At 46.8% G+C, this 13932-nt stretch overlaps 1 protein-coding gene across 1 annotated transcript in view; it reads left to right on the top strand.

Moving 5' to 3' along the window:
• The window catches only part of DOCK8 (dedicator of cytokinesis 8), a 231266-nt gene that overhangs the window by 203486 nt on the left and 13848 nt on the right, over nt 1-13932 (top strand). The window contains 6 exon segments of the mRNA XM_030292591.1: nt 2445-2588; nt 3830-3961; nt 4424-4558; nt 6192-6281; nt 10425-10661; nt 13053-13196. Of these exon segments, the coding sequence (XP_030148451.1) occupies nt 2445-2588; nt 3830-3961; nt 4424-4558; nt 6192-6281; nt 10425-10661; nt 13053-13196 (882 nt within the window).

The following is a 13932-nucleotide window of genomic DNA, read 5'->3' as shown; positions in this document are numbered from 1 at the left end:
TGCAGAAAGATGAAGGACAGCGTTGACCACAGATGTCCAGAGCTGATTTTTTAAATACTGTGTGCTTTCGTTTTCAACCTTGTTCTTCTCCAGTAGAATTGAATTTTTGGAAAAGAATTACAAACCGGAGATAGATAAATCTGTGCGAGGAAAATAACCTTGAGGCCACTGAATTCCAAGGCCCTGAGATCGTTGAAATTCTGTGCCCCAGAGAGCAGTGTTTATTCCACAAACGTAGATATGGATACATTCTCAGATGCTGCTGTTACTTCTGCCTCCCTGATTCCCAAGCCAGGAAAGGCTGCCAGAATCCTTTTCCTCTGATTACAGCTAATAAAGCTACTTTACTTCAGATCTGTTCCTGTCCCTGTAGAAAATTGCATACAGTTCTAATAGTACTCACTTCTCGAGTTATTAGATTCTTGTAGCGGAATCCCTTGTACCTTCTGTTATTCCAATCTGGAAACATCATAATAGAAAGACCAGGTTTGGAAAAAGACTGGCTCAAGAGATTCTGAGAGTCTCCTATATTCCTAAAACTGCAGTACAGTCTGGGATGTGAAGATACAGGACCGTGACAGCTCTCTTCTGTGATTGCTAAGGTTGATTCCCTTGCTCTTGCTAGCCAGGCGAGGAGGCAGGCAGATTTTTCTTCTCAAGCCAACTCTGGTCAGTTAGTAGCGGCCGACTGGAATGCTATGCTGGAAAAAATTTTGAGACTACAGTTGACCCTTGAACAACATGGGGTACCCCCCACATAGCCAAAAATCCACATGTAACTTTCACCTCCCCTAAACTTAACTACTAAGAGCCCCCTGTTGAGCAGACACCTTACTGGTAACAAAAACAGTCGATTAATATGTATTTTGTATGCTATATTTATAATATATTGTATCCTTACAATAATACCTAATTTTTCCTTAATTTCTTCTTGGTATCTCTAAGCCACATGGTTTGTGAGTCTTTTCAAATTGTTGCAAATCTCAAAAATTTTTCGAATATATATTTTTTAATGCGTGTAAGTGGGCCCATGCAGTTCAAACCCATTGAACCACAGTTCAGTGGTGCTATAATTGATTAGTTATGCCTGCTATGAGTGTAGGAATAGAAAAGAGTGGCATGTGTGCTACCTGTTTGCAATCTCTAAGCTGGGAGGATTTCCCAAGTCTTTTACGCTCTATGTGCATTTCTTCCACAGCTGTGAGGTTGAAAAAAACGACTCTTAAGATGTCAAGAGTGAGAGTCACTGCAAGGACCAGAGAGGGGCTGAGGCAAGAGAGGCACACAAGGGTCAGAATTTAAGGAAGCACTCACTCTTAGAGTCACACGAGTTCAGAGTCATTACTTACAGGACCCTGAGAGTGAATGCCTCCCTGAATTTTGTGCTCTTGGTTTTTTCGCTTGGTTCACGCTGGCCCTGGCCCTGGTTACTGTACTCCCTGCTGGAGACTTTAAACCCTATGGTTTGTGTAAAGGGAAAGCTGTATATAGGAACAAAATGAGCGAAAACAACGGTAACTTCCGCATTGCCATAAACACGTCCACAGAGAGGACGTTCTCACTTGCTGTTATAGGACGGTTCACCTGAAAGTCAAGTCGGTAGCATTGTACTCCCGAGGTTCACCTGGCTATGGAAACAAGGAGTCTAGCTAACTGTTAATTGGCCTTTGCTTTTATTTTTTTTTTAATGTTTATTTATTTTGGGACGAGAGAGAGAGGGAGAGGGAGACGGAGAGAGAGAGAGAGAGAGAGAGAGAGAGAGAGAGAGAGAATCCCAAGCAGGCTCCATGCCCTCAGCACGGGGCCCAGTCCCTCAAACCATGAGATCATGACCTGAGTCACAACCAAGAGCTGGGCGCCTAACCGACTGGGCCACCCAGACACCCCTGGCCTTTGCCTTTTAAAAGCCATGACCCCAGGATGTCTGGGTGGTTCAGTCAGTTAAGCATCTGACTCTTGATTTCAGCTCAGGTCATGATCTCCCAGTTTGTGAGTTTGAGTCTCTGTGCTGACAACGTGGAGAGTGCTTGGGATTCTCTCTCTTCCTCGCTCTCTGCCCCTCTGCTGCTCCCTGGCTCATGCTCTTTCGCAAAACAAATAAATTAAAAAAAAAAAAAAAAACATGACCCCTGCTCGGTGTCCCATCGGGTCGTTTCACAAAAGTAACTCAACCATTGTTACGTCGAGGTACGCGTCCTTTACGTACATCCTGACGGTTAAAAAGAAAAGATGACTGTAAGTTTCGAAGACCAGTTGCTCAGTGTACTTTCGAGATGAATGGCGGCCAGAGCCTCCTCTGGGTGGAATTACAGATGTTGTAAAATCACAGGCTGGGTGAGGATCTTTGAACGTGGGCTGCCTCGTTGCTGCCTCGTGGGTCCCTGTGGTACCTCTCCTTAGCGTGGCTCCCCCGTCCTCCGGGCTTATAGTGCGATCTCTTTCAGAATATTTCTTCCAACGTGCTGGAGGAGTCTGCGGTCTCTGATGACACCTTGTCCCCTGACGAGGACGGCGTGTGCTCGGGCCGGTACTTCACCGAGAGCGGCCTGGTGGGCCTCCTAGAGCATGCGGCTGAGCTGTTCAGCACGGTCAGTGCCTACAGAGACCCCAGGGCCTCCCTGCGGACCGAGCGCCTCATGGGATGCAGCCTTACCACCGAGCCAGGCGCGCCTGGTGCTGGGATGCTCAGGGGGCGGGGTGCCCCCCCCTCGATGACTTTGACGTATGCACATTGCATCAGCTCTCCAGGGAGCTGAGAAAGCTCTCATCGCTGCGGTATTCCGGTCCTCATGGCAGGCTCTTTGCCTGGGCAACGGCATCTCTGCATTATTTCCATTTTAACAGGGTGGAGGTTAGGCCGCAGAGAGGTGAGATGACTCGCCCAGGGTTACACCGCAAATGACGAGGTGTGTTCTCACCCCCTCGTTTTCCCTCTCATGGAGACAAACATGGGGGCAGAGCCTCTGGGAAGAGAGGGAAGGAATAGATGGACCGGCTTCCTTCCTGACAACTGGGTGATCCTCAAGTTTGTCACAAACCAGGACCAGCTCGGAGAATTGTGGGGGCCCGCACCACTGAGACTCCCCCCATTCCCCTAGTCTGGGTCTAACCACCCCTAATAAGAGAAAAAATAGGTAGATTGAGTCCGTGAGATTCAGGGCAGGGAAGAAAGTCTCTTGCCCATTTTTATTTCGATAATCCCTCACCGCCCCCAGTTTTTAAGCCCTGTAAATATCTAATACATCACTGTGTTTCGCTGATCCAATTTCATGTTTATCTTTATATTTTTCTTTCTTTTCTGCTTTCATTTCTAAGTTTCCTACCCTGCACCCTCTATTAATTATTAATTATTGTTAATTATTGTTTTACTATCTTTTTTTTTTCTGCTTTCCATTTCAGGATTCAGAGAAAGTACAGTATACCTCTGTTTTTTTCTTAAAATGCAAGAAAGTGAACTAGTTAGAACCCTACCAACTCCTTTCAGGCATGCGTTGAACATTGGGCTACAGAGTGACCCCTGATGACATTTAAACACGCTGAAGCTATCTTCCTGAATAGTTACTGTTCCCTGCAGCCAATCTCCTGTCTGTTTTTATCCCTTGAAAACCCTTTTTCCCACTTAACATCATCGTAAAGGACCATTTAGCATGTGTCTAGTTCAGTGTGAGCGCTCCAGCCATTCCAGAGAAGCTCAGACATCACTCCTGCTCTTAAAATATCGTGGTGCCAATTAGTAATCCGTTCTCCAGCACTTACTGAACTCTGAATGTTCTTCTTAACTTGCCAAGGGATTAAATTCTTTTTTTCCTCTTCTTCTTCTCTTTCCAAGGGAGGACTGTACGAGACAGTTAACGAGGTCTACAAGCTGATCATTCCCATCCTGGAAGCACATAGAGACTTCCGGAAGCTGACCTCCACACACGACAAGCTACAGAAGGCTTTTGACAGCATCATTAGCAAGGTAGTTGGGGACCCTGGCCAGTGGGTCCTGTTACCTGGCAGCAGGTGACCCTGTCCCAGAGATGCTTAGCCTTGCTTCCTCTCTAGGGAGGGATTGGCCTGGAGCACATCATTACTGTAGCTCTCACCTACTAAATGGAGAGGGCCTGGTAATAGACAGAGGACCAGAGTGCAGACTGTGAAAGAAAGCCGCTTGAATTACTTTACAACCAGGAAACGTGAGAATCCTTTAAATTCACTTAAAATAAGTCCTAGAAATCTTTTGTGGCATTTTGATTGTTATTATTTCCAAAGTTTATTCCATAAACATTACATTTTTTTTTAAAGGAGTGATTTTGGTTTATGTTAGCCATAGGAATAAAATGCTTTGTAACACAACAGTGAAAGACTCCTGCCCTTTCCAAACCAGTAGATCTTCGAGAATTTCCTAGCTAAAAAGAGGCTTTCTTATTTTGCTCATTAGGGTCATAAGAGAATGTTTGGAACCTACTTCCGAGTTGGTTTCTATGGATCCAAATTTGGGGATTTAGATGAGCAGGAATTCGTTTACAAAGAGCCTGCAATTACCAAGCTACCTGAGATTTCTCACAGACTAGAGGTAAGAAAAGTGCTTGATATTATATACTTCACAAAAGCAAGTTAAAGTGGGTTATTACAAAAAAAAAAGAGTTATGGATTCATCGTTGATCTGTATAAAACTTTTCCACATTGCATTTATAATATGAAGGTATTAGGTGAGGTCATAAGGTAAAGCAGGATTTGGATAAATTTTCCCTAAGATTCTGTGTATGTTTATCAAAGTTTATAAATTTATATGGTGATTATTTATTTTCAAGGTTATCTAAAAGCCACTTGTTGTCACGTGCTTTCTTATAATTCTTTTGAAATTTTAGTAATAGTTTTTCAGTTTGAAGATTTTTTTATTTTTTATTTTTTTAATGTTTATTTATTTTTGAGAGAAAGAAACAGAGCATGAGTGGGACAGGGGCAGAGAGAAAGGGGACACAGAACTGGAAGCAGGCTCTAGGCTCTGAGCTTTCAGCACAGAGCCTGACACGGGGCTCGAACTCATGAGCGGTGAGATCATGACCTGAGCCAAAGTCAGGTGCTCAACTGACTGAGCCACCCAGGCGCCCCTCAGTTTGAAGATTATTACCTTGACTTTGAATCTAGCCAGATTACTGAGTTATCCTTAGAAAATGTTATGGCCGTCCTTTTGGTATCACAGGACAACACATCCCACATCTGACACAGAGATACTCCCAATAGCCCTCTTCCTGCTTAGCTGATCCAAGGAGCCCTCCTCTATGGATTTTCAGAGTCACTGTCTAACCTCATAGGCTGGAAGCCCAAACCTGCTGTTTACATTTGATCTATAATGTAGCAGAAAAAAACCAAAGCATGTGCCTGGAGGAACGGATGGAGAAAAAATAAAACAGCCCAGGGAAAAGTGAGAAAAGCAGACATGGAAAGGGCCAAGCACTTAGAACTCAGGAGGAAAGTCAAGAGGTGCCTGCCAAACAAAACCCTCTCAGGCTGAGTGACTGAGTTCCCTGAACTGCTTACAATTAGCTCGACTCATTTCCTCATGCCTTCTTGCCATTGCTTTGAATTTACTCTTTTTCGTGACTGTAAAATTTAAAACACTGTAGTTGCCAAATTGTCCCTTACGCTATCCATCCATGGCAAATAAGACAAGAGACTTCAGTCCCTACTTGACTCAAAGGAACCATGGCCCAGAGTGGTTGGGTAACTTGTCCAAAGTCATTCAGCTCATGAGAAGGAAAACTAGCAATTGACCCCAGGCCGCTTGGTTCCCTAATATGTTTCTTCAACATAGAACTAGAAGTATATATTTTGTCTTCTTGTGGAGTATGGTTTGTCACATTCTGGGAAGCCTGGTGACCTCCAAGTTCCTGGGATACAAAAGGCAAGACGGAAATTGTGCCATTCCCCTGAAGCTTCTCAGGAAATATGACGACATTGGTTGAATCAGACCTCAAGCATACTTATTATAAGGAAGCCTATGTCAGTTTGCCATGCTGCACTTCCCTATATTTTTATTTTTGTCTCCAGAAATGCTGACCCTGCCTCATTAGTTCAGAAGAACTTCCAATAATCAATGAGCAAATTCTTCCTTACACTTATTCCAAACTGCCTCCACTTCTGAGACTCAAAGACTTGCGTTACGTTTAGGTCACCTTTATAATCTGTGGGTTCTTCTTGCCTAGGGATTTTATGGTCAGTGTTTTGGTGCAGAATTTGTGGAAGTGATAAAAGACTCTGCTCCAGTGGACAAAACCAAGTTGGATCCTAACAAGGTATGGGGAAATTTACAAAAAGTAACCCTCGGGCTCTGATTCTCTTTGTTCTTATGCCAAGAACATAAAATGACCTCTCTCTGGGCTCTCAAAGTCACTTAAGTGCAGCCATACTTTTTTGTCTAGGGTTCAGCAATTAAATGGTTAGATCATAAAGAAACCGTACTCAAAGGCAGGAACCAGAATAAGAGCTACCATTAATTAAACGTCAACTGTGTTCCTGGCGCTCCATCAGCCCCTTTCTTTACTTCATTTCATTTCATCCTCCGAGAGCCCTTTGAAGCCCTAGGTGTTGTTATTCCTATTTTACAGAGGAGAAAACTGACGTACAAAATGAGTAAGTGGCATTCCAGGATCACACAAGTGTCAAAGCCAGCGCTCAAGCTCAGAGTCTGTCATCCTCAAACCCATCCTCTTCATCATTGCCCTTTATTGCCTTTCTCTCCAAACTTTACACTCTCACCTTCAGACATAGTGAAAAGATGCACACTTCTCACTGCCACGTAGTGGCCCCCTTCTTTAGGCTGCAGGAATTTCTTCCAGCCCCGTGTAGGGCCCCTGTGCGGTTGGGGGAACGATGGAAAGGGCTCAGGCCTCAGCGTCCTCACTTTTCACACGAGGGTGTATTCTGTCCCACCCCCAGCTGGGTGTGCCGCGGGCAGTTGGACTTTCTCCACCGGGAGCTAGCGTCACCCTCCACAAGTTGCAGGCTCTTCTGACACTAGCCTCAGGCCACCTGCACTTCTGACCAAAGGGCTCGTAAACTTGGGGGTTCCTATGGCAGCCCTCGGATTAGGTAATCCACTAGAATAACTCACAGAATTCGGGAAAGTGCCTTAAGACAATTACAGTTTTAGGGGCATCTGGGTGGCTCCGTGGGTTAAGCATCTGACTTCAGCTCAGGTCATGATCTCACGGGGCATGGGTTCGAGCCCCACCTCGGGCTCTGTGCTGACAGCTCAAAGCCTGGAGCCTGCTTTGGATTCTGTCTCCCTCTCTGCTCCTCCCCCACTCATGCTCTGTCTCTCTCTCAAAAATAAGCATTAAAAAAAAATTAAAAAAAGACAATTACAGTTTTATGATAAAGGGTACACATAAGGCAAAGTCTGGGACAGACCCCAGGGCTTCCGTGCACCTTCCTTGTGGAATCTAGGCGTGTCCCCCCCTCCCAGCAGCTCAATACGTCCACCTGTCAGGAAGCTCCATGGAGCCTCGGTGTCCAGAGTTTAATGTCCGTGCATGATCGGTTAACTCTTGGGCCATATTACTTAAGTCTCCAGCCCCCACCTCCCCTCCCTGGGAGAGACCAAAGTCAGCCCAAAGTCCCAACCCTCTAATCACATGATTGGTCTTTTGGGTGAGCAGCCCCCATCCTGGGACCCACCAAGCTTGAGTCACCTCATTAGAATAACAAAGATACTCCTATCTCTCAGGAAATTCCAAGGGTTTGGGAAACTCTGTGCCAGGAAAGGCAGACAAAGACAAGCTGCATTCCTTACTGTATTACTGGGTGCTGTCTTCCTACACAGCCCACCTCTTAGACAGATATGTCCACGAGGCTGTCTAAGCTGCTGGGAATAATGCAAGTTCAAGGCATTTATTACACGCTGGGGGACAGAGGAGTGTTTGCCATCTGGCAGGCCTGCGAAGTAAGAGTCCAAACCCTTCCCTCGCTTCTGTCCTCCAGGACACTCAGGAGATGATGCAAGTAGGGAGGAATTGACCAAATGTTAAGAGTTTGTTTTTCTACATATTTCAGAAGACTTGCTCACTTCAGACACCTTCCCTAGTCCAGGCCTGTAAGTGTGTAAGTGTGGTAAGAGCTGAGCTAAGCTTAGAAGTGTCGGAGGTCCTTGGAAGATGGATGCCCATAGCACGCGCTGCGTAGAATCGCCAGCGATGTCCCTGATGCAGGATGCGCTGTTCCCCTCTTTTCAAATGCCCACGGCAGGTTATGAGAGTTCTAGATGAGAAGCTGACCCCAGAATAACCGCCGGACTTCATCACACTAAATGGCGATTTACAGTCTGAGGTCAATTATGTCTTCCATCCATTTCAGTGGGCGGGTGTTATGGGATCTATGGTCATTGTCATTCTTTTTTTTTTTTTTTTCTGAAGAGGCTTTCTTTCTTTTTTTTCATTCTTTTGTTCTTCCTTTCTTTCTTACGGAGAGAGACAGAGAGCATGCGCAAGTAGGGGAGAAGGGCAGAGGGAGAAGGAGAGAATCTCAAGCGGGCTCCACAGTTAGCACAGAGCCTAATGAGGGCTTGATCCCATGACCGTGGGATCATGACCTGAGCCCAAATCAAGAGTCGAATACTGAACCAACCAAGCCACCCAGGCGCCCCTAAGAAGCCTTCTTTCTTAATAAATGCCCTTCTTTAGTGTATGTGCAGATGTGCACGTGCGTGTGAATTTTAAAATGAGGTACGTGGGGCGCCTGGGTGGCTCAGTCAGTTAAGCGTCCGACTTCAGCTCAGGTCACGATCTCACGGTCCGTGAGTCCGTGAGTTCGAGCCCCGCCTCGGGCTCTGGGCTGATGGCTCAGAGCCTGGAGCCTGCTTCCGATTCTGTGTCTCCCTCTCTCTCTGCCCCTCCCCCGTTCATGCTCTGTCTCTCTCTGTCTCAAAAATAAATAAATAAAATAAAATAAAATGAGGTACGTGTGGTGAAATTCACCTTTCTGGCGTTTAGTTCTATGAGTTTTGACAAACACATGTAACTACCACCACAAAGAAAAGTTCCATCACCCCAAAACATTCCCCCACGCCCCTTCTTTCTACCTTTAGCCCCCTGACAGTCATTGATCGGCAGTCTGTCTCTGTAGTTTGGCCTTTTCCAGGATGTCACTTAAATGGAAACCTAGACAAGTGGACCCATACAGACCTTTGGGTGTGGCTGCTGTCATTTCACATGATGCATTTGGGATTCATCCACATTGTGGCAGTTTGTTCCTTTGTATTGCTGAGTGGTACTCTTTTTTTTTTTTTTTTTCATTTTTTTAATGTTTACTTTTATTTTTCATTTTTTTAAACAATTTTTTAACGTTTATTCATTTTTCAGAGACAGAGACAGAGTGCAAGTGGGGGAGGGGCAGAGAGAGAGGGAGACACAGAATCCAAAGCAGGCTCCAGGCTCTGAGGGGTCCGCCCAGAGCCCGACACGGGCCTTGAACTCACGGACCGCAAGATCATGACCTGAGCTGAAGTCGGACGCTTTACCGACTGAGCCACCCAGGCGCCCCTAGTTTTCATTTTTTTAATGCTTATTCATTTTTGAGACAGAGAGAGCTCATGAGCGGGGGAGGGGCAGAGGAGAGGGAGACACAGAATCTAAAGCAGGCTCCAGGCTCTGAGCTGTCCGCACAGAGCCTGACGCGGGGCTTGTACCCACGAACCACGAGATCGTGACCTGAGCCGAAGTCGGACGCTTAACCGACCGAGCCACCCAGGCGCCCCTATTGCTGAGTGGTCTTCTGTTGGATGGATGTACCGCTTCCTGTTTCCCCATTCTCCACGGGAGGGACATTTGGGTTGTTTCCAGTCTTGTCCGTTATGAAGTCTGCTCTGGACAGTGTGCACGTAAGTTTTCATTTCTCTTGGGTGCACACATCAGAGTGGGATTCCTAGGTCGTATGGTCAGTGTCTTCTCTCTGGGTAAGAAACCGCCGCCCTCCTTCAGAAGGGCGGTACCATTTTACATTCCCACCATCTGTATACGAGAGTCCCAGCTCCTCTCCATCCTTGGCGATGCTCCGTATTGTCCGTTTCCTTTCGTGTGGCCATTCTCCTGAGTGAACAGTGGTCACAGTTGTGCCGAAAAGGAAAACTTGTCTGTTTACGAACTTGCATCCCAGGTTTCAGGGAGATGAGGTAGCTCTGCTTGGAGGGGCAGCTTGTGGATCTGACCTCACACGGGCACGCTGCCCCGTCCTTCTCACACTCCTTCCCGTCCCTGGGGGCGCAGAGCAGGGATGGCTGACGCCTGGCGGCTGACGTCTGACCCAACACTCTCAGCTGCTGTGGCTTTTGTGCACGCACAGGGGTGGTGCAGCCGTGCTGTGTTCTGGCATGCCTCCCCGGTGCATCCTGGGTGGTTTGCAGCCGAGCTCATCTCCTCCTTCCCCCACCTTTTCCCCTCCAGGCCTACATACAAATCACTTTTGTGGAGCCCTACTTTGATGAGTATGAGATGAAAGACAGGGTCACCTACTTTGAGAAGAATTTCAATCTGCGAAGGTTCATGTACACCACGCCCTTCACCCTGGAGGGGCGGCCTCGGGGAGAGCTCCACGAGCAATACCGGAGGAACACCATCCTGACCACCATGCACGCCTTCCCCTACATCAAGACCAGGATCGGTGTCGTCCAGAAGGAAGAGGTAATGGCCCCCGGACTGAGGTCACCACTAAATGCATGAGTCTCTCTCCCAGGGTGACACATACCCCTCCTCCGTGCTCCTTCGTGGTAGACTGGAGTGAGAACCCAAAACGGGACACGCTTGAGATATCACGGTGGTGGGTCACGCTCTGACAGTCATGGCCCCAGGGAATCCCATGTAGGCAGCTACATGTTTCATAGCACCACTTTATATTGAAGTATTTTCTATGTTGGATTTATATCTTTAATATAAATATGATGACATGACTATACTATTTAACATGTGTCTCTTCATGATATGTTTATATGAACTATACACCGAAATGTTAAATATTTGAGTTTTTATATATTTGGAGGCTTACAGTTGGGTTATTAATTGTTAGAGACGGAACAGCATGCGAGTAGCCCCATGAGTTGGTGGTGAGCTGGAAGAAGGGCCCCGTGCGAGGTAGACGAGGAGACCAACTGACTTCTAGTCCCAGATTCCCCCCGTGGCTTTGCCCAAGACACTCATTTCCCTTCAGTTTCCTCGTCTACATACTGATAGCGAGGACCCCTTTCCCTTCCCTGGTTCTACGTACAGAAGACTTTGAACCGCTTGTGATAGGTCTGATCAAGAAGGTGTCTCAAACTTAGGCATAGGGGAAGCATTTTATTTTACTTAAAAATACCTAAGTGTACATTTATTTGCCATTCAGTTTATATAGGGCCCCAGCCTTCCCTGTGGCTTGGGATTGGCCGATGACAATTCACCTGTGTCTCTTGTATAAACCCCACCCGTAATGCGCTGTGCATGATTTTCAGTTTTCATTTCTATAAAGCAGAGGGGGAGCTTAGAGATACTTGCTAAACAATACGAGGGTAGAGTCCTTCTGGATTTTCATGACTTTTTCGCCCCTGGCCTTTTACGGTTGTCTCACGCACACCTAATATGACAGGAATCTTTATAGCAACTCACTTTCATGATGCCCTGCCCCAGCATACGGCTTGGTTTTCAGAGAAACAATTCTGTTTCTTTCCACACCCACAGTTCATCGGCTTATGCATTATTTAATTAGATTAGGTCATTAAAATAACAAGCATAACAGGCATCATCAAGTGGGTGAACACACAGAGGTGAACTTTGATGAACAAATACCTCATCGGGCAGGAGCAGAAGTGACTGAGCTCACTGCCCACCGGCTAGGGTGTTCAGCAACCACATCAGAGAGCGGGAGGTGAGGGAAGTCCTGAATGAGTGACTTGGTTAAGAGGAGGTTGGTCTAGAAGGCATCTGTTCTATTTCTTATTGTTTTGGACTTTTGAACATGAGGGCAGGGAGGCCTAGCACAGGAATAAACTCATGGTCCCAGTAAGAGTCCTCACAGCTTTATCTTGGCCATTGCTAGCTCCTTGAGAACCTCAGTGTGTTAGATTGCTAGGACTGTCGTAACAAAGGACCGTGAACCGGAAATGTATGGTCTCACAGTTCTGGAGGCCAGTGTCCAAATCAAGATGTTGGCAGAATTGATTCCTTCCAAGGGCTATGAGGGGAAGGATGCATTCTGGGCCTCTCTCCTTGACTAGTATACGACTGTCTTCTCCTTGTGTCTTTATATCCTCTCCTTCTATGTGTATCTCTGCATCCAAGTTGCCTCTTCTTGTGGGGACACTTGTCATATAGGGCACCCTTATGACCTCTCTTAAACTTGATTACCTCTATAAAGACCCTGTCTCAGATAAGGTCACATTCTGAGGTACTAGGAAATTAGGACTTCAGGATATGAAGGGATGACAGGGTGGCCCTGTGACTTTCAGGAAGGACCCTACCCCAAACCCACAGAACTTGGCAACTAGCAGATTGACCCTTAAGAGGATTCTACTGACTAGGAATTCACTTTCAGAGTGAGTTGGACAAGACATAAATAATGCCAAAACCATGTGTTATGGCGGGGGAAAAAAAAATCTTTTAAGGACAGTGCTTCTGATACCTTTTCCAAATATAAACCAAGTAACTTGTTCAATAATGGGAAAGAAAACTGAAAAGCATAGCAAGAACATGGATTTTGAATGCGGACATCATTGCACTTAAATTCTGAGCTCCCTCCTCAGGACCTGTGTCATTCTGTGGCACTTAATTCACTTTACAAATCCCCCCCTTTGCTGTAAAATGGACAGAATGCAGAGGCTGTTTAAAGTAGTCAGCGAGAAATGTATGCCAGGTCCCTGGAACACAGGCAGTGTTCCAGAACCGTTGGGCCTCGCCTACCTCTTCACCCACCCAGATCATTTTGACTTACTCTGAAAGGCTCCTTAACCAGCTTCTTCAGATCCAGGTCTATCATAGCCCCAGGTTTGTCCGTGGCTTACGAGACCAGGTGGTGACTTCCCTACGCTTGTGTCTTATGTTCAGTTTGTTTTGACGCCAATTGAAGTTGCCATTGAAGACATGAAGAAGAAGACCCTCCAGTTAGCGGTTGCCATTAACCAGGAGCCCCCCGATGCCAAGATGCTCCAGATGGTGCTGCAGGGCTCTGTCGGGGCTACTGTGAACCAGGTGAGCAAAACCAGCGGGCCGCCACTCCTCTACTCCTCGTTATTTTGGTTTTCGCTATATGTCTACACCCTCCCTCCCTGAGGTTGATGAGGAGGCCGATCCACGCATAAATGGTACCCCTAAACTTAGAGCCGCCACGTACGAGGCTTAGAACACTTTGAGGGGGCCCCTTCTGCTTCATGTAACAACCCCCCGTAGAAGAGAAGTCCCAGACATGAGCGGGCCATGTTGAAGGAATCCCGCTTTCACAGAGAAGTCTTCACTTTGAGGCCAGGCCTGGCGGTATGCTCCAGATCTGGGGTCCTGTTGCAGAGAGCTGAGTCATGCCCAATGGAGGCAGAGCTGTTACAGAGCTTGAGACCAACCGAAGGATGTCTGCAGGAGAGATGGGGAAGGGTCGGGACCATGGAGCCCCTGGGTCAGTCACCAGATGAGCCCAGCATGCCAGGGGCCTTGTCAACCACAGTGACCAGGGACCAGGCTTCCCGTGCCAATTCAGACCAAGCCAGATGTTCCCAAACCCATTAGAATCCTCACTCCCAAACTAAGCATGCAACTCAACCAGTCTCAGACGCAGGGAGGTGCTAGCTTCATATTTTCTGTCCGGTAAGCATCCTTAATTTCAGATCCATATCTGCTCTCGTGTACACCTCCACTCAAAAGCTCACTGAATATCGTGAGTTTTTCCTCACTCAGTGCAGCCGGACTTCCCTGCAAAAACCGTACCCGGATACTA

This window comes from Lynx canadensis, chromosome D4, assembly GCF_007474595.2.
Source record: "Lynx canadensis isolate LIC74 chromosome D4, mLynCan4.pri.v2, whole genome shotgun sequence".
Classification (NCBI taxonomy): domain Eukaryota; kingdom Metazoa; phylum Chordata; class Mammalia; order Carnivora; family Felidae; genus Lynx; species Lynx canadensis.
This window is presented reverse-complemented; position numbering and strand designations above follow the sequence as displayed.